Source organism: Lampetra planeri, chromosome 22, assembly GCF_965212315.1.
Source record: "Lampetra planeri chromosome 22, kcLamPlan1.2.h2, whole genome shotgun sequence".
NCBI lineage: Eukaryota > Metazoa > Chordata > Hyperoartia > Petromyzontiformes > Petromyzontidae > Lampetra > Lampetra planeri.
Window position 1 is genome coordinate 9,859,240 of NC_136128.1, and position 21,192 is coordinate 9,880,431.

At 48.3% G+C, this 21,192-nt stretch overlaps 1 protein-coding gene across 1 annotated transcript in view; it reads left to right on the forward strand.

The window, feature by feature from the left end:
- LOC144724996 (uncharacterized) overlaps positions 1-21,192 on the forward strand; it is a 42,746-nt gene that overhangs the window by 13,162 nt on the left and 8,392 nt on the right. The window contains exons 8-15 of the mRNA XM_078604393.1: positions 1,159-1,212; positions 4,559-4,612; positions 6,530-6,583; positions 11,277-11,348; positions 12,884-12,919; positions 14,554-14,598; positions 14,858-14,890; positions 15,823-15,969. Of these exons, the coding sequence (XP_078460519.1) occupies positions 1,159-1,212; positions 4,559-4,612; positions 6,530-6,583; positions 11,277-11,348; positions 12,884-12,919; positions 14,554-14,598; positions 14,858-14,890; positions 15,823-15,969 (495 nt within the window). The remainder of the gene's footprint in view (positions 1-1,158; positions 1,213-4,558; positions 4,613-6,529; positions 6,584-11,276; positions 11,349-12,883; positions 12,920-14,553; positions 14,599-14,857; positions 14,891-15,822; positions 15,970-21,192) is intronic.

Below are 21,192 nucleotides of genomic sequence, written 5' to 3' on the forward strand. Positions count from 1 at the left end.
AGACCGTTGTCAATGCTCAGTGTCCACCTCCGTTCCGAAAGCGACATAATATTTTGTTAAGGCAAAGATATCCATTGCCACGGATTTGTTTTGGCGCGGCGGACGACAGAGGTAGAAAAGTAGTCATACATGAGTTTTTTTTTTTCTTCAGACACATTACAAAAGCTCAAAGTCGTCTCGTGTAGAAATATCCAAAGCTTAAGTTTTCCTCTTTGACAAATAAACTGCCTGCCCTTCTTTGCTGCTCACAAATTAAAGGGGACACCGTTCTGTCAGTCGACCAGGGAGTCCTTTATAACCAGTCTCGTGGGATTACCTAGGTGAGATCGCGTACATATATAAATGTGTCGTTAAATCCGCCACCACCCGACAGAGCCTACGTGTTATACAAAAATGCTGCACGCACGCGCGTATCGCGATATTTAAACGAACATATCTATCTATTACCATTGAGTGTTGATTGAGTATTAGTCAACAACTTCTGTGTCGTGCCGCTCCTCCGTTGGCTTCCTCTCCGCTGTGTTCCATTCCTCCAGCTGCCCCCTTCCATCCTCACCCTTGACCCTTGGCCACCGTCCATCCTAGCGATGGTGTCCTCGGCCATGGCATGGAGTGTTTCCCCATCGCGTGCGTGGAATCTTCCGGTTTCTTCACTTCTTTTCGCCACACGTAGACGCTCGTTAATTGGCTGATGACACCTTCACATTTAGAGGACAGCAGAGCTTGGGAAATCGTTGGCATCGGCTCATCGCGTGGCCGCCTTCCCGCTTGTCTGTTGCTCCTCGCACCCCGAGTAATTTTCTCTCTCTCTCTCCAGGAGAGCCAGGCGAATGCTGTGCGGTGTGTTAAAAGTTGAAACGCTTCAAAAATTCGTATTGAATGCGTACGTGCTCGTGTTAGGCATTGCACCGCTGAAAGGTGATTTACTCCAGCAGCGTCGCGCGGAGGCACGGCGCGTGCCGCTTCATCGTGGTTTCTGACCTCTTTCTCCGAGCAGACGACACTGCGGATGTGCCCGCGTGCAGCCCTGAATACGCATCCCCGGTGAAACTCAAGCGTTTCGTAACCAGTCGTGGAGGTTTTCACTGAACAAAGGAAACGGCTCGATGGTTTTTCCACTCGCGGCGGTTGACGTCGCTGCGATGATTTCTCCGGCAGGGAGACGTGGGGATCGCCGGCGTTCCGGGCCGGGACGGGATGCAAGGCATGGACGTGAGTAGAATCATCCACGGGAGCGACGGGTTCAAGGGGATTAAAGAGCCGGATCGCAACCCAAATGGGTGGCACCCGCTCGTGGGTTAGGGGCTGCGAGAGAGTGCAGGCTGCGGAATGGACACTGTGCAGGAGAAGTTCAGAATGTGTGCGGGGAATGCGAGCACCATTGTGCAACGGTAAAACACACTGATACGCAACGCGACAAAGGTACCTCACCAACACAAAACACACGGATATATGGAATTAAAACAATTTCCTTATGAACACAACATTTATGCGGCACGTGGACACGTGATCTCTCTGTATATTGTGGCCTTTTTACCTGGGTGGGGGCCAGGAGGTGGGGGGGGGGCCTTACGGTGGCCAGGAGAGACGGCAGTACGGCAATGGATTCTTAAATCCATCTTTGCACAGCCTCGAGCATTGAATTATTTTCACTCGCCAATCAACTATAAATGGACTTTTCCAGGCAGCCCAAATCAGGACCCTCCACCGCCGAGCTGTGTCAACGTGTCCAACAGCTGTAGCCAGACTGCAAGGCGTTACATGCGGTGAGAGGCGAATTTAAAACATGCTACTTCCATTGATTGTAATCGTCGAACTTCATAAGGAAAAAGAAAAAATGCCAAAAATAAATGTATTACATATTCAAAGCATTTTGCATATCCCAAAATGCATTTCATTAGAGTACTGGAGCAATGTTTTGTCATAAAATAGAACGAAAAACCGCCACTCACGGCGCAGCGTGCACATTGGAAGCCTGCAAACGGCTATGTGATGGAATGTCCAATAACCGACAACACGCAGAGCTTGGCCGCTATTAGCGGCTTGCGGGGGAATGAGGATGTTTCCGCAGGTCGCCCGGTGCCTGGTTATTAAGGCTGTCCGCGATAAAAATCCCAAATATTTTGATGCTCATTTCCCCGCTGTTTGCATTGCGGTTTTCAATAACTCGGGACCGCCAGGTTCCACTTAATTGCCGAAGCGGTGTCGTGATGATGATGATTTTTTTATCCCATCGTTTGCTTTATTAGCGTATTTTTCATATCTGCCCGAGAGCGGTTAAACCACTTCGCAGGCCAGGATATTAAAAGGTGCTCTGCAGCGCGCCCTTATTTCTTCATTATTGTCTGAACTCATAACTAAAGCTAGGCTACGATTATGCCTTAGAGAAATGAACTGTCGATTCAAGTATAATAATGGGAAAGTTTCTTGAACCCCCCCCCCTGCCCCCCTCGCTGCCTGCCGAGCAGTATAAATGGGTCCACCACAGGTAATCGATCTTATTTATAGGGCACCTTAGCTCAAGGTGCTTTACATAGTAAAAATAAAAAGCAGTAACAAACATGGAAAGATTTATGTGGCAGTGGCAGTGCAAGAGCCTTGGAATGAGTGACCGCTGCAGAGGTCACACGGAGGTCACGAATGGGCGACAGGGGAGGGACGGGCCCGAGTGGAGGGGCGAGGGGAAGGTAGAGGAAGGGAATGGGCGGCGATGGAGAAGAGGTGGAGCTTCGAAAGAGACGCGGTGGGGTAAAATGTGGGCAACTCACGCTTCTTCGCAGACGAATCACCGTGCCACCATTCCCCCTGTTGCAGTTCGCAGTGGAATGAAACAAATTAGCTCCTCCCTTCAAAGTAAGTTGCTGGAGTCTGCCATTGGCGGAAGGACATTTGGCGGCGGAGGGAATTGCGATGCCGTCGAGTTGCATCGTTGCGGGGTGTCAAGCGCAGGCGATTGTGTCGCTGCAGCCCAGAATCCTCGTCGCAACTTACTGGGTGCCCCTAAATGTCAAGGTGACCCGGTCGGCCGCCATGGTTTCCCTCCGCCTTGCCGCTAGTCGGCGTGCGACGACGCAGCGAATCGTCGATTTAAAGTGATTAATTTGATGATAACGTTCATCCGGTTGTGCACATCATAATCAGTTGCTCAGCGGTCATCCTCAACTATCCCTTCTGGCAGTTGATTATCGATAAAGAGGGTGTACATATTCTTGGTTCTTTCGGTAAAGTCACGTAGAAGGGAAACAATAAAATAATACAAATATAATCCAATAAATGTTTTTTTAACCCCCCCCCCTCGTCACACATTTTTCTGTGTTTTTTATTTATTATTTTTATTATTTCCCTTCTACGTGACTTTACCGAAAAAACCAGGAATATAATATCCACTCAGTTGACGCTCTCCCCGGGTCCCGAGGAAAGGAGGTGTTGGAGATGCGCAGCGGTAGAGAGTTGTAGCGGCTGACGGTTCGAGTGCAGCAGCCGCCCTAGTTAATACTGCCGGTGTTATAGCCACTAAAGACACGACTACCGTACGCGCCGTCCGCTTCAAAGCGGAGGTTAAAGGTCCCGTGAAAAGAGCTTTATAGCCCATCGGATTCCTCCCGGCGAGTCTCGGTGACTCACCAGACTCACTTTTGAGGAGGGCCCTGTCACACTGCGGCGTTCGCCAAGAATTAAATTGGTAACGAGTGATGTTGAGCTTTGTGTGGGGCGGCACCTGGGGCTCACGCACCTACTTGCTGTACCGCCCTCTGCTGCTTTAAATCAGGGTGTACATACTTTTCCACGATCCTCTTTCTGTAGCCAGCAATCACCCCTTACGTTCACCCCCAGTCGTGATTCGTCTATGCTGGCTTCTTACCGCTGCGTCTATCCCACCTGGTTTTCCTGTCGTTAATGATCACTTTTATGGCAAACGCAGCGGACAATACTGTGCAAACCGAACGGAGAGAAACGCGAAACGGCACAAATCGATTCGCAGAACCCCCCCAAAGTGGTGACATTTTCATCGAATCTCTGCCGAGCACAACAATCGCGTGCCTCTCATGAACTCCGGGAATAGGAGCGGCGACGTTAAGTAAAACAACAACGACCGCTCGTACATGCTAATAGGTGTGGGGGTCTCCCTGGCAAATAAGGTCCCTTCACCGTGGCTTAATTAATACGATCAATGAACCGGTGTTAGTGGCGTTGGTGTCGTTTCACAGGCGGTCGATAGGCCTCTGTATTGCGAATGTCCACATCCACACAAACAGCCCGAGCCGTGTTGAAGATGGAAGTAAAGCAACGCGGCGAGGAACGTACAACCGGAGGAGTTCGATCGGGTTTCTCAGAAACAAGTATTGACTTGTTAGGGCTGTATGGATATCAAAGGTTCCCAATCTCAGCAATTACTGTGACTCTTACTGTGACTCTACGATAAAACAGTTCCACCGCAACAGAGGCTTTTTCGATCGCCCTTTATCGATGTGTGTTGGGCGGGTTGGGGGTGGAGTGGGCGTCTCGCCACTGCGCCCGCGCGTTTGCTGATCGTAGATTTGCATTTTGTTGTTCTCAGGGAGCTGTGGGACTCCAAGGGCTAAGGGGACCCTTTGGAGTTACCGGAGCGAAGGTGAGAGGAGACGGGCGACGCTTGAGGAGTCCCACTCCTCCTCGCCTCGTGGGGCACACGTTCGAGGGCGCGTGTGCGCGTACGCAAGCGCGCGTGCTCTGCTCGCAGGCATTTGCGGAGCGTGTATCACGGGCGGGCGGGCGTGGGACGTATGCGCGGCGAAGTTGTTATGGTGGACGCGGAATGATTGAGCAACGGACGTGAACGCACGTGTACACACGCACACGTATGCACGCGCACACACATACAACAACAACAACCGTCATTCGCCACTAAGTGGCGGTGACGTCACCACGACGCTTGTGCCAGGCCATGTGCACCTTGAGGCCACGTGAAGTGTCGAACATATGCACACGTACGTACACACGCACACATATGTACAAGCGCGCACAAACGAAACAGCACATGCACACAATTGTACAAGTGTGTTTGTGTATGTACGAGCATATACAAAGACAAAGATGTACACCAAGATAGAGATCCCCCGTAGAGCCTTAACAGACTGTTGGGGAAAGTGCTGTTAGCGAGCACCTAATGAAGGTTAGTTGAGCACACAACGGGGTGGGTGGCCAGCACCACGCCCGACCGCCTTTGTCTCCCCGGTAGCGATGTTTACTACACACCACACCAGATACTCATTTGAGGCCGAGTCGACCTAGGGGATGCCCAGGATATACATGCACACACATACACACCAGCATGAGCATACGCGCGCGTGCAGACGTGCGCGCGCGTGTGCGCTTGAACCTGTGGGACTTCCCGTGCGGGGGAGGAATCTCACAAGACCCAGAGAGAAGAGAACCACGCATGAAGGAGTGTTGGCTATTTAATCGTATTATTATGCAACTGACAATATCCCAGGAAGACTTATAGGTTTTCACCGGACGGCCACCACGGTGCGCGAAAAATCAGGATAACGTGGCAAGCCCTGGCCCGGAGCCTGAGTGAACGGTCACCCACGGGAACCCCCGCGGGTCAATTGCATAAATCACCTGAGAATAAATGACTTCCTAACGTGCAGAGCTGTCGGTGGCAGAATAAGGGGAAATTCCACTGCAGGAGGTGTTTTTTTCTATTACGCAACGGGCCACACTCGCTCCAAAATGAGGGCAGCTTTGTTGCAGTGCAAATGCAGCGGCCGGCTCGTCCATCGGTGGCTGCGCGAGAAATTAAAATGAATGTGGCTTATCACGTTACGCCTTGACATCGGTAGGACAATCGAATCTGTTAGTTTAGTTTTTTTTGTCGCATGATAATTTAAGCCCAGCTCTCTTCTCCGCGCCTGGGCTCGTATGGGAATACAAGTGTGTGTGTGTGGCCCTCCGACAATCGTACGGCAATACAAATGTGTGGACCTCTGACAATCATACGGCAAAATAAGGAGAGGAGTAGTGATGAGTTAATGAGTTAATGATGACGTCACCCTGCTGCTGCTCTATATAAGAACGGGAGACACAGCAGAGCCTCACCATTCTGGCGAATTGCCCGATGATGCTGGATGCAATTACCAGCGAAACGTCGTACTCAAATTGTAAATGTTGTGGTTTCACGCTTCAACACACCGGTGGGCTAAAGCAGTGAACTATTTGTCTTTTGTCAACGTGACACTTTTTTACTGATTGGCCGTGTCGGGTGGTGGAGGGTTACGACACATTTATAAATAACGCGATCTAAACCCAAAAATCGTTGATTATGGACGTCACTCGAGGTTGGGATGGCGAGAGGGTGAATGCCGTCACGAGACCTGGGGGTGGTGAAGTGTAACCGTCGGTTCGTGAAATAGTGAGTCGATAACCTTAGTTAGTCGATGTACACGTTCGCCATCATGTTCCCGCCGAAGTTCCGAGGTTTCCTGCTCGTTATGATAATATTGTTGAACTGATTACATTGACGTGATGGATGCTGTGTGTGTCGCAGGGAGACGTGGGAGACAAGGGCATTGAAGGACCCCAAGGACACATTGGCCGAGCCGTAAGTTCCCTGCAAAATGTCCGTGTCATCGTGTTTGTTTGGAGTCTGGCATGGGGTGGAGAGGAGATGGAGTCATCTTCTTGGTTCTTTCGGTAAAGTCACGTAGAAGGGAAGTAATAAAATAATAAAAATAAAACATAATAAAACAATTCTCACGACGTTTCGGCCACAACGCAAGCAGCCGTCCTCAGGCGAAGAATGAGAACATTATCAAGCTAGGAGCTTATATAGGTGTAGCGAGGAGGAGCGCCTTAACAAAAGAATGTGCATATGAAGAGGAATTTAGCATACCAATGGGCAATGCGTAGGAGGTGGGCGGAGGGGTTTCAAAGTCCCATTATGCCCATGCATTATGCAGGATCAACAGCACCACGGGGGGGCGCAAGGAACAGCGTTAATAAAGGGAAGGAATGTTAATGATATGTAGCTGCATTTAACAAACAACCACGTAGAAAACCAAAGTAAAAACTACATAAAAAACTAAAATATAAACTGATACTTACTATACTCTACAATAAGCTGAGTTACTAACAACAAATAATAAATTACAATTCTACGTCGTAAAAAGTATATAATATACTTCCATCTAAACTTTATTCTCTTAGCATATACAGTACTATATACTGCCATAGATAAACCCAACATTAAATTATATACTGTATTGCTGTAAACCACCCTATACTTTATACGTTTTAATATAACACTATGTATTATTCAACTCACCCTAATGTGTATCGAAATGGTTTATTACGTCCTTCCAATGATTGCTAAGCCTGAATCCATCTTCTCGGTTAAAATTGTCTCTGTGTTTGTATATGTGGATCGCCTCATGAACGAATCTCTCATGATAGCCAGATGGCTTGCAGAGAACCTCCGTCTTGGAGAAGTCAATGTCATGTGAGCCCACTGAGTTGTAACAGTGGTCTGCCACGGCTGAGGTGTTTGTCCTACCGTGTTTTAGATCAGCTTTATGTTCACGAATGCGGTCTGAGACGTGTCGTTTGGTTTCCCCAATGTAACTGCTACCACAGAGGCAACTTAGTTTGTAGACGCCAGGGTACTGTATGTCTGGAATCACATCTTTTACAGACGGTACCAGATCACGGATTTTATGTACTGTGTTGAATCGGACCTGGATCTTGTGTTTAATCAGGATTTTGGAGATCTTTTTTGTGACCCCAGCAATGTAGGGTAAGGTGATGGTCTTGAAGGGCTCCTCAACAGGATCTTTCTTGATGGTTGGAGTGATGGCTTTGCGGATTGTGTAGTCGGAGTAACCATTAGCCTTAAGAGCTTGGCGTACGTGTTTGAGTTCACTGAAAATGTGTTCATGGTCGGAGATGCATTGGGCTCTATGATATAGAGTCTTAATGAGGGAATTCTTCTGGGATGGATGGTGGTGGGAATCCGGTTTTAGATAAGCATCCGTGTGGGTGGCTTTCCTGTAGACAGAGTGGCTCATTGAACCATCAGGTCTCCTTTTGATTAGGACATCCAGAAAGGGTAGCTTGCCATCATTTTCGACTTCCATGGTGAATCTGATGGCTGGGTGTATGGAATTGATGTGGTCGAGAAATTGGTCTAGAGCAGGCCGGCCATGTGGCCAGATGACAAAAGTGTCGTCTACGTACCTCTTCCATAAGGTCGGGCGTAGAGTGGCAGTCTGGATGGCGTCCGTCTCAAATTTCTCCATGAAGATGTTGGCTACAACCGGAGATAGGGGGGAGCCCATTGGAGTGCCCTCAATTTGCTTGTAGAAGGTTCCATTCCAGGTGAAGTATGTATTGGTTAAGCAGTGTCTCACCAGGGGGGGTACCCCAGCATTTAGTCCTTGATGAACCAAGTCTTCAATGATTGCGATGGTGTCAGGCACAGGCACCTTGGTGAACAAGGAAACCACATCAAAACTGACAAGCAGGTCGTCTGGGGACAGGGCAATCCCCTTGATTGTCGATACCAGGTCAGTAGAGTTTAGTACTGCAGAGGTGGTTTTTCCAGTGAAAGGCCGTAGGATTTCGGACAAAAAACGAGCCAGTTTGTAAGTGGGGGAGTTGATAGTAGAGACAATGGGACAAAGAGGTGTATCTTCTTTATGTATCTTTGGCAAGCCGTACAATCTTGGTGGCCTGGCTGCAGAAGGTTTCAACGAGAACTGTTTGGTCTGATCAATTAATGCGGTTGAAGCAGAAATGATGTTGTTGGTTTTGGAGACGAGGCTGTTGGTGGGGTCTCTTTTTATTTTTGTATAGCTGCCATCGTTGAGTAGTTCTTGAATTTTGTTGTTGTTTTCTATTTTGTCCATGATGACAGTGGCATTGCCTTTGTCGGCTGAGAGGATGACAATGTCATCCCTCTTTTTTAATTGAGCTAATTCAAAACGCTCATCTTTGCTGATGTTGCTAGCTGGCATCTTAGCGTTTTTGAGGGTTACAGAGATTTCAGATCTTGCTACGTCTGCAGCGATGTGACTCAAGCCCTTGAGAGCTACATCTACTCGAGCAATTATATCATTAACTGGTATGTGTCTAGGTGTGACTGCAAAGTTTAGTCCTTTAGCTAAAACGGATTTCAAACCTTCAGAAATAGGACTGTTACTGCGATTAATTACGACTTTGTTAACATCTTGCTTTTCAATGTGTGGGTCCGGTTTCTTGTTTGAGAGGCGGTTGAATTTGGAAATCAAGTTGTCCTTACATTTAGTCGACATAGCGGCAGCTGAAGAGGCGGTCATTTTTTCCACGTGTTCCCAATCCGATGTGGACATTGTTGCACTCAAAGATAAGTGTGATTTGTAGAGTGTCTTGTCTAACTGATCTAGTTCAGTGCGCGTAAGTCTGATTTTCTCTGAGATAAGAGCTAAGCTAGTTCTAGACAGAATTCGTTTCGCATTAGAAGAAGTTACAGCAGCAGATGTTAGTGTAAATGCGTTTGGTATTACCTTAGAGTCGCGGCATCTCTTCAGAAAGGTGAGAGACTCGATTAGCTGAGCCTTCTTATCCCGGAGCTTGTTGAAGGATCTCAAAGTTATGTGGAAACCCTCCCCGTAGAGGCGGTTAAATTTCGATTTAAAGGAGATGGAGCTGATGCGGTACGGAAAGATGTGGAGCTGAGTGGACTTTAAATTTCGATTTAAAGCTTTCGTGACTGCAGGGATTCATCTTCTTGGTTCTTTCGGTAAAGTCACGTAGAATGGAAATAATAAAATAATACAAATAAAACATTATAAAATAATTCTCACGACGTTTCGGCCACAACGCAAGCAGCCGTCCTCAGGTGAAGAACAGGTATATCGAGAAGACAGAGTCTGAATGAAATACCCCAGGTTTGGAGCATCTATTTAAGCTGAGTGGACTTGCTGATGGCCAGTACCGGCAGTATCAAGATCGGCCTCTGTGGAGGAGGAGGGGAGGCTCGTGAAGGACGCTACCTGGCAGTTGGAGGCAGTCACCTTCCAAAGAAAACCGAGGGCGGAGGAGCGACGCTCACAGAGAGTCGGCTTGCCTTCCAATATTCACGTGGCCTCAGAGTGCACCCAGCCTGTCACAAGCACCGTGGTGACGTCACTGGCACTAAGTGGCGAATGCCAGCTTTTGATGTTGTGTTGCGTGTTGAACATCTTTCACACGGTACGTAGCCAGGCGTGCTAATCGGAGGTGCGGGGGGAAGGACCACGAACTAAACACAAAAAGCAATTCTCTTGAAATGAGTTTTCAATCCCAGATTTAAAAGTGCATAGCTCCAGTGGCTTCCTAATATCGGAAGTCACTGAACACGGTGTGCATGCACCAGTCTTGAGAATAGAACATTGCCACCTTGGTCAAAAGCCAGTGGTTTCCAGATCAATCAAGCAAGTGGGGGAAGCATTAATCAGCCATTCACAGCTCAGAGCCATTTGTGGGAAATTCCATATTCCAAATGGCAGGGGTGAGTTCCATCATGCAACCAATGTTGATTTCTCCACCAGAAGGACTTGTGTTTTTTTTTTATCAACCTTGGAAGTACAATGGGCTGAGTGCACCACTGGCTGGCAATGCTGTCCTACCGCGGGAGCCACGCACGCGTAATGCCGTGTCGCCCAGTCAGGTTGTGTACCGACTGGTTGTAATGGGCAAAACGCGTTACTGAAACCTCATTGGGGGGGGCATGCAATGTTGAAAGGATATTCTAATGGAGGGATTGTGTCGATAAAGTTGAGTACGATACAACTTGTGGGGGGAGGCTGCAGTTGTCATCCAAAGGAAGAAAAAAACCTGCACCTAAGCATGAGCTTATCATTTGCATGAATTATAAACGGTTGATTCTTACAGATACACTGCAATGATCGTGATCTTGGGAAGCGATCGTAATAGTTGGATCGATGCATCGTTACTTGCCTGAGTGCTCATCTCCTATGCATGTGTGGAAATTCCACTTTCTTCTGGTGGGACCCAGTTAATTTATAGAACAAAGTGGTACCTAATTTTATTGATTCCGGAGGGGATGATGGTACGAATATACACCTCCAAATTGCAGTTTGAACTCGCAAACTTGCCAATTGCGAGTCGCGTCATCCGAAGCACCGAACCGCCCTAGATGGACGCTAAATAATACAAACGCAACGAAAGTTTCCTCCCCGCTGCTAATGGAAATCAAAATTACACTCGTGCCATTGTCGCTCTTGTCTGTTGTTGCCCGTTGTTTCCGTGTCTCCCAGGGACCGAAAGGAGACAAAGGTACAGCCGGGCGTCACGGCAAGCCTGGCAAGCCAGGCCCCAAGGGGATGCGGGTAAGTCTGCCGCCGTCTCACGCGAAACACTCCGGGAAGGGGGGGCGGTGGGGGAGTTGGGGGGGGCGTTCGTTTGCGCTCTCAAACGCCTTCCCCCCCCCCTCCTGCTCGCCTGCCCACTCCGCTCGCTCGTGCCTCCCACACAACGTTGGGCACCGGAGTCCTGATGAGACGACGGACTCCTCCGACCTAAAAAACGCTCCGGCGCTGCCTGTTGACGCGTGGGGAGGGAGGGGGGCGGGGGGTCAAGGCCTTAGACGAAGATAAATTACGTATTTCAAGATTCGATTTTTATGACAATGAAGGAAACACGCTAAATCTCGACCCGCTCGATTTTACGCGTTCGCCGCCGCCGCCACCGCCGAGCGTTGGTCTTGCGTCGGGGAGTTTTGGCGGAAAACGCGCCGAAGTCTCCAGCGCCAGCAATGCGGCCACTCGTCGTAGCGGTGACCTTTTGGCCAATCCGTAAAGCACACGTGTCCGAGCCGGCTCGTTGTTGCCTCGCGGTTCACGGTGTGGCCCGCCTCAGCACGGCTCTCAAGCCTGTGGTAGCTCCTTCCTCAGCGCTTGGGGACGGCACGCCTGGGTGGCAAGCCGTGGCCACCAGCCGCACTCGATCGGCCGTGACCAAATGGATTCGACTTGGAAATGCCTCGATTGTGGCCGTGCCCACGCTGAAGACCGTTTCATAAGTGGCGCCGAAATCACTTGATCTGTTGCTCGGGGTCGTGGTTGCCGTTGTGCGGCGAGTCTGCCCTTCGCTCCGAACTTGGCAACCCCCTTCTGTGCCAATGGTTTTCAGTTCTAGATTTGAAGCTTTCGTGACTGCAAGGATTCATACTGTTATTTCTATCATTATTTTATTATTATTTATTTTTACTTTACCGAAAAACCTAAGCGTATAATGGTTTTCAGCTTCGACGCAGCCAAATACTGGGACTGCTTTCAGCTTCTCTGCGTCGCATCAGTGGTGTGCCCTCGTTCGTTCCCTTAATGGTGAGGGTGCATTACCCCTGGGCCTGTTATACGTTACGTGTTGGTTCATTTTCTCCCCTTTTATATATAGATACATATATACCCAGTGTATTCTGGGAATCTTGAAAGACCATAAAGAATGCTTACGAAAGAAATAGAGACGGTGGTGGGGGAGGGAGGCATTTTTAGACACGAACTGCGTGCCACTCCATCGATCCGTACTCCGTGTACGGGACACGTTTGTGAACGCACACGTTGGCACGTAAGCATTTAAAACGAACGTGTTTTATCCCCCCACGGACCTTAAGGGACGCTGTTGTTTGTGCGAGCAAACTAAACGCATGAAACGACAAGTTGACAAAGGACGACACGAGATGAATGTGAAATTGAAATCTTCACCGCGATCCCGGTTGCGTATTTCACACGGGCGGGCAACGTTACTTTATAGTTGCGAAAACTAAAATTTCTAAAGGTGTGTTTGCTTCAATTATATATATATCTCACAACGAATATGGAAATGCTTTATTTAGCTTTTGGTGTTTAATATGTTCATGTTGCAGGGCTCGATCGGAGACGCAGGTGAAGAAGGTCCCATGGTAAAACTACTCGTTGCACGCACACACGCCTACATACACACACATGTACATACACGCACGCAGACGCACATGCGCACGCACACACACGCATACACACGCGCTCGCACACGCGCACACTTTCCACTCCGCCCGTGTTGAAGAGTCTGCTTCAATTACTGGTGTCTGTCGACAAAGAAATACACAATGGACATAACACGGCAACAACACTCACAACAAACATTAGCGTCTTTCGTTCGCGGTGGGCACTTTAATACGTGACGCACGTTCCAGAGTACGGAAATTATTAATAACAGTACACTTTGAATGTTTGTTTCATATTTAATTTGTGCATTATATAAACGCGGGCAAGTGATAAGCACAAGCGGTTGATTGTGTATCTCGAGTGACGTCGGAGTGAACAAATAGCCGTACGTAGCAACAACGATGATCTTGGTATTCATCCATTCATCAAATTCGCCAATGAGCTTCAACTTTATTTTCAGCGGGGTCTTGCATTGGGGATGTTTGGCCAATTGCATTTTTAAGTGACGAGTGTTTTAATTCGCGTTTTTACGGAAAAAAAGGCTGCTACCGTAGGACGTGATTGCCATCTCGGCAAAATAATAAACATTTATTTGCTATTTTTTGTAACTAATTTTCCATTTCCGACATCAGCGCAGTGTCTCTTGAACAACAACACAAATCTAATTCCCATTCACCTGCTTTATAGGAAATTACTTCAGGTAATTTCTCAGGCTCTCTGGGTATAAATGCGCGCGTACATAAGTGGAACCCTTTATAATAGCAGTCGACTGCCCTGAATTGGTTAAATTGTATATGTAGTTCCACTTCGGGGGTAATGCGTCAATAAAAGCAATATTTAATACATTACAGGGAGAATATATACACATTGAGGGAGCAGTTAAATGCATTTTTAATTGCCTGGGAAAATAAACAATGACGTGCGCGTTCGTTATGTCGCGTCGGCTGAAACTTAAAAATGACAGCGTATGCTCAGAAATAACGTATATGACTTTAGTTGGGGGGGGGAAGGGAGGAGGTGTAGGAAATTAAGCCCTGTAAATGTATCTTTATGACTGCGTTAAATTCATCGCCTGTGGAAATGTGAGGGCCCATGATTGTGAACAAGCGACATGAGTCGGCGTATATACGCGCGGAGGCGGTGGGACGAACGAACAGCGCGTCGAATATTGATTCCCATGCCACGGCCAACAATCAGCGGTGAGCGTTATCCAAGCTGGCCCCTGGGCCCCCTTTTTCACTTCACCAACTTTTGCACTGATCAGCTCGGTGGAGTATGGCCAAAACAACCCCTAAACGACGGTCGCTAAATGTCAAGTCAATTGTATGTTTTTTTGGTTTTACGCAGACGCGCACATGCTGTTCTGACACAAACATGCCACTCGTCAACATTATTGTTCAACATTGTAAAAGAAGCTGTCGAATGGACGGATTTTCATCCTGCAGTGGATTGTCAAAGAGATGTACACATACACCGTTCGTTTTTTATTCACTACTATTATTATTATTCACTTGCATTTGTCAACGTAAGATGTGCGAAAACGATGTGAAACGCTCGCTTCTTTCGGCTCTAAGCGTGGCTGTGCTTGACCACTCCTGTGTACTTTTTTTAGGGAGATATTGGCCGCGATGGGAAGGGAGGACCTCTGGGACCCAAGGTGACGTTAACTCCTCGGCCAGAAGTGGCTCCCCCTCTTATAAGCCCACTCAATCATTCCCCCTCATCACCCACACTGCGTTTCCCCGCGCTTGAATAATGTAATAACCTGTAAAACTCACCTTCAGTCAAACGGCAAACACCGCTTGTATCGCGCGGGGCGTCGTTAATTTTTAATCTCCGCAATGACTGAGCGCCGTAATGAAAAAAAAAATTATGTTTTTTTTTAACTCGACAATTTGTCTTGCCTGCCGTTACAGGGGGACAAGGGCACATCTGGAGACAAAGGACAGGTAACACCACCTAAAGTGGACGCTTCATTTAGCCGCTAATCAGATTGTCACACTCGCTCCCCAGTTACATTTATTATGTTACCGACGGTTTTCCCCGCCTGATGAATGGCGAATTGTAGCTTTTTTGTCTGTTGAAAAAAAATACTTGTGGTTAACTTTGAATCGGCGGTGACGTTTCTGGCATAGAAGTAGGTCCAATTGCCTGAAACGTCACCGATTACATTGGTTACATTGGTTAGCACTCTGGCCTATGAACCTGGCCACCGCTAACATCAGGGGCTAGGGTCAGAATTGTTGTTTGTGCACAGACGCACACATGTATTGTGAATATGTCAAGTCCACCTCCCCCATCGGTCTGGAGCACTCTGGCCAGACTACGTTCAATCCATCCCGTCTCACGAAAGCTTTTGGGCCTTCCACTGAAGGTCACCGGCATCTCCGCTACGCGAGGATCGCCACAGGCCTCGGCCTAGCGAAGTCGTCTCTGAATTATGCACAAATGTACATGCTTGTTATTATCACCATTATTACTGTGTGTGTGCGTAGGGAGCGGTGGCGCAGCGGTTAGCGCGCTGCGCTACGAACACGGCAACCCGAGCTCCATTCACGCTCACGGCCCAACACCAGTGACGATTATCTGAACCGGTTCTGGGCCTCCCTTAAGTCAACTCAGCCTCAAATGAGTGCCTTGTATTTTACGTAGCAAACATCGCCACTGGGGAGACTAAGGCGGTCGGGCGTGGTGCTGGCCACCCACCCCCTCGTGTACCGTGCTGGCCTTCAAAGGTGCTCGCTAACAGCACTTGCCCCAAAAGTCTGTTAAGACTACACGGGGCGGTGTCTTTGTGCGTGTGTGTGTGTGTCTGTGCGTGTGCCCCTGCTTGTGTGTGCGCCTGATGTGTGCGCTCTCCCCGTGGCCGTGTTGGTCCCAGAAAGGGCTGCGAGGCCTCGCCGGCCAGAAGGGCGTTCTGGGCCAGCGAGGGTCCCCTGGCTACCCCGGCTCCCGAGGAATCACGGGGCCGAGAGGAAACCCCGGAGGCAAGGGCCTTGCTGGGCCCCCAGGTCCAGCCGGCCCATTGGTAAGGCTTCTATGACTTCATCTTCTTGGTTCTTTCGGTAAAGTCACGTAGAAGAGAAATAATGAAATAAAAATAACAAATTTAATTATTCTCACGACGCTTCGGCCACAACGCAAGCAGCCGTCCTCAGGTGAAGAACAGGTCTGTCGGAAAGACAGCGTCTGAATGAACACCACCAGGCTTGGCAGCGTATATTTAAGCTGGGTTGGAGGGGGAAGAGCGCCTTGACAAAGGAATTTGCATATCAAGAGGTTAGTGTAAATGCGATTGGTATCACCTTAGAGTCGCGGCATCTCTTCAGAAAGGCGAGAGACTCGATTAGCTGAGCCTTCTTATCCCGGAGTTTGTTGAAAGTTCTTAAAGTTTTGTGGAATCCCACCCCGTAGTGGCGGTTAAATTTCGATTTAAAGCTTTCGTGACTGCAGGGATTCATCTTCTTGGTTCTTTCGGTAAAGTCACGTAGAAGGGAAATAATAAAATAAAATAAATAAAACATAATAAAATAATTCTTACGACGTTTCTATGACTTCAAGGATTTGCGAGATGTAAGGAGCGCTTGCTTTATAAATGCATCAGCAACTCAAAGCGTCTTTGTGTCACTTCTCATCTCAATAGCCTCCTGTGCCCCCTTGTTGTAGTAGTTTTTATTTTAGCCTAGGGGAGCCCCTTATGGCAGCCGTCCCTATGTGGCACCGTTGAGTACAGGCAGACAGACCTCGTTTAGCACCCCCCCCCCCTCCCCGGAGAACGTTGATTCGTCATAGCGCACTTTGTCCTGGAGGATTTTTTTAAATATAAAAAAATGTTTAAGAAAATAAGTCATATTTTTAAAAAACTTGTTTTTTTAAACACGCTTTTATGAAATGTACTAGTCATGGCAGAACTCCACGACTCCAGGAAGTGGCCCACGAAGCTTGCCATAACGTAAGGGACCGTGGCCAATTACAGCCAACGTCAGTTGACCGTGGACAATTAGACCCAAGCCGAAACATAACATATAAATAATAACGTTTCAAAATATATATTTTTATTTTTTAAGATAGAATATAGTATTGTCATCAGTATGACATGAGTATACCAAGTTTGCAGTCGATACCACATTGGGAAATGGGTTAAAATTGAGTTACAAGATTTGAGGATACAACAACGACAACAACAACGACGACAACAACAGACTGAGTGAGTTAAATGAAAGCGTATCATTAAAACAATCTCCAAAGCGCTTACGAGCGAGACCACGCAGCTGAGCTGGCCGAAGAAACAATACCCGCCCCCATCATTCGCTCGGCCAATGAGAGCGACACACGCTCTCAGCCAATCAGACCCCACCACCCCTTTTCGCGGTTCGATTATCACGATTGGTTTTTCACGATTACGTAAAAAATAAATAAATAAATCCATTGCTAATAAATATATTATTTTTTGCTAATAAATATATAATTGCTTAGAAAATCAATAATTTTTTTGCAAATAAAAACATATTTTTTTGCCGGGCGAGAACTCACGAGACCAAGGGTAATAGAGTTTCGGGCTCCACCTAAAGGAAACCTCACCACAGAAATCTCGACTGAGGGGCATCACTGATGAGACCACTCTGACAGTGAGTGGCCCGCACTGCGAGCCCAGCAAGCAGCTCCTCCAACCTCGTATCTGCCACCGCTGCGATGTAAAATGCACTCGTGAGTACGATGCATAACGCTGACAGACGTTATATGAACTAATTTTTTTTTATTCATGAAATCATGTGCACCACCTGTATTAGTAGTATTATCACTATGACCGATACGCAGTGAGAGGCCTTCGTATATTGCTCATAGGAAAACAATGACGCTGTCAGGAACGCATCCCCCCTGTATGCAGTGGTATGACGACTCCTTTTAGCACCGATTTGATTAGCGCTCACTTCTCCAGGAACGCATCTTAAGCGCTCGGCTGAGGTCTGCTTATAATCAGCGAGTTTTTTTTTACATTCTTTCCCATAGGAATGGCTGGTAAGAGCACCACTACAGGACCGCTCGTCAAGTTATTTATATTTTTAAAAATGTACCTGCCGAGAACTCCAGGGGTCCCGCATAATCCCACTTGGCAAATTTGACCCGGGGCATTCGTCTCCCAGTAGGGGGCGACAATTGCATTGTGCAAACTCAATTGAGTAATTCTCAGCATCATTAAAATGTTTTGCCAAATTTTAGACCCCGACGCCAGTATGCAACATCCCACTCTTGCTAATCCCGTCGTGGGGGTGGGTGGCGGGGTCCCGCTGTGAAGTGGACGTCGCGCATCCTTATTGCTGTTATCATTATCACTACGGTTATTAACGCCCGCAGTAATCGATCGGGGTGGCCGCTGGGTTTGAACCACGATCCTCTGCGGCGAACAACGAACACGCCACCGCTGGGGGGACGCGTCGCTGTTCACAGTGGGGAAGCTCGATGGCTCGGGGGGGCTGCTGCCGTGCTGGACGAACGCTCAGCCAGCCGGTCTATGTGAATGTTGGCTCCGATCTAATATTTGCACAACCCCGGGAAAATATGATTATTTGTTCCTACCGGCAAAAAAAAAAAATCCGTTTTGGTTACTTAGAAAAACGACAGTTGGGTACAAATATTCAGGAAAATATAGGTTCTTATATTTCCAAATATTGGTTTCTAAATGGAACAGATATTCATTCCTCACAGAACAAACATTCGGGGGTGGGTGGGGGAACACATTCTCTTGACACGGGCCCTGCTGAGATCCTACCAAAAGGCTTCAGAAATAGCTTTGATAACTTCACGTGACCATTGTCCAAACCAGGGGGGGTGGGGGTGGGTCGGTCCACTGCTCGCTGCAATAATTTCGGATGGAATTGGCTTTGTCTCGTGACGTGATTGTGAAATATAAATGGAAGGGGGGGGGAGGCAGAAGCCAAAACACCGTATGACAGAGAAGCGAATGAAGGGAACGACACATTATTGAACAAGTGTCAGCCTTGTCTTTCGCTGTCCTCCTCTGTGCGGAGAGGAGAGGGGCAGAGTCGCGTCTAAAATCCGTCGATGAGACGTGTGGAGAAGCACGTGTACGTCGGTGTGGACGTTGAACTTCTTTCGCGCACCGCACTTAGCCAATCGTGCTACTCGGAGGTGCGTGGACCATGGAAACAGACGAGAAGCTTCACAAAAGCGCACTCGTGGGTCGAGAAAGAAAACATTCTGGTGGTGGGTTTAGGCAGAAAATGAGGCAGTGAAACCCAGACACATGATGGAGATTTTCCGGTGCGTTTTAGTTTTTTGACCACATGTTGTTCAGCGTCACGTCTAATGTTTCAGTTCCTGAAGAAGCTGTCAGCACGTAGACCGAAACGTCGGACTACATTTTTTCGTTTTATTTTGCCAGGTAAGGCCCACTGAGCTATATAGCTCTTTTTCAGAAGCGACCTGGCCACAAATGATAGCCTAATGAAGTGGCTTACCATGTGGAAATGTATAGCAGCCAAATATTCTAAACGCGTGTTTCTGAATGTGGAGAAAAAAAAAACAGAAGACCCAGAGAAATATCCACACGACCACGGGGAGAGAGACATCGCAAACTCCAAATAAACAGGCGTCGTCCGGGTCAAGATCGAACCCACGACGCGAGGTAGTGAACATCTCACCACCTTGGCGCCCCAAACGATACGCGTTACGACCTGAAAGCACGCTCTTAAGAGCTATCTATGCAGCACAGATGCAAAAAAAACCTACGTAGCGGCATGTGATGCAGATTTTAGACTTGGCGGACTTGGGTTGGCACAAGTTGACAGAAAAAAACTTTTTTACTTTATAAAACAAATATCGTTTTTATAAAGTACAACGTTTTAAAATTACGTTGAACACGAAGTCATGCGCTAAATTACAAAACACGGCGGTTTAAATTTGGGAATAAATGTCCCCCCCCCTTCCCTCCTCCCTCCCCGTCTAAAAACTCGAGCTTAATACATCGGCTTCATTTATAAGCGAGCGGAGGGCACTCCTTAACAAAGACGAAAGCCAAACACAATGCGGATAACGAAGGTGATGCATCGGCATTGTTTTCTTTGCGAGGCCAGGGACCCGAGTTGTAATTGGAATTTATCTCAGGGTCCTACCCATGGGGCCTACGCTACATTTTTTCTCCCGGTGGGGTGATATTTTCCCCTTTTTCAGAATTCCATAAATTGACTTGCCTGTGCCACTACCGTGTGCGGATGCGCCTCTACTAATGAGGAATTTTAGAACGGTCCTTTGGCCTCCTCTTCTACGCTGGCCACACGAAATTGGAAGGCGTGGGAGTACCCCTCCCCGCACTTAATTCTCACCGCACGTGACCTGCCGTTCGACTGGCCTGTGGCGGATCCCGTTCATACCGCCGGTGTGGACAGAGGCGAGGGGAATTAACAAACAAACGAAAAACTTGCCCATTGGTTCGAACGGGAGATTGAACCGGCGACCTCTGGTTTGCAAGTAGAGCGTTGTTAGCCATGAAACCATGGCAGTCTGGTTGAAATGAAGACCGTATTTGCCGTATTGGTAAGACGTACTTTTTCCCCTGTCATTTTTAAGCAAGCGTTGGGGGGGGGGGATAGCAATCTCACAATCTGGTCACGTCTGTCTGTGTACGTGGGGAGCGCTCACGCAGCGGTTAGCGCGCTGCGCTACGAACCCGGCCACCCGAGTTTGATTCTTGCTCATGACCAACACTGGTGACGATTATCTGAACCGGTCCTGGGCCTCCCCTAGGTCGACTCAGCCTCAAATGAGTGCCCGGTGCGGTGTGTAAACATCGCCACTGAGGAGACAAAGGCGGTCGGGCGTGGTTTTGGACACCCACCCCCTCGTGTGCCGTTCCGGCCTTCATAGGCGCTCGCTAACAGCACTTGCCCCAACAGTCTGTTAAAGGCTATACGGGGGATCTTTGTCTGTGTGCAACTAGATTTGTTGAACTTTACTGACATCTCCTGGCCAAACTTACGACCCAACACACCTGCAACACCTGTGAACGCATCTGAGGGAGATGCCAATAAAAAAAAGTCCACACACAGACCGGTCCACAAACCTACTTGCTGTGCCGTCTATGTGGTCACCTCGCCAACCGGGGCATTTGGACCGAGGCTAAATTGCAGCCGGATCCGTTCGGCTCCGCAAACACGGAGAATATTTCCACACCGGGCCACACCACGTTCGGTACACCCCTCGCGATGGCTGTGGCTTCTCGTCTGAAGGATCC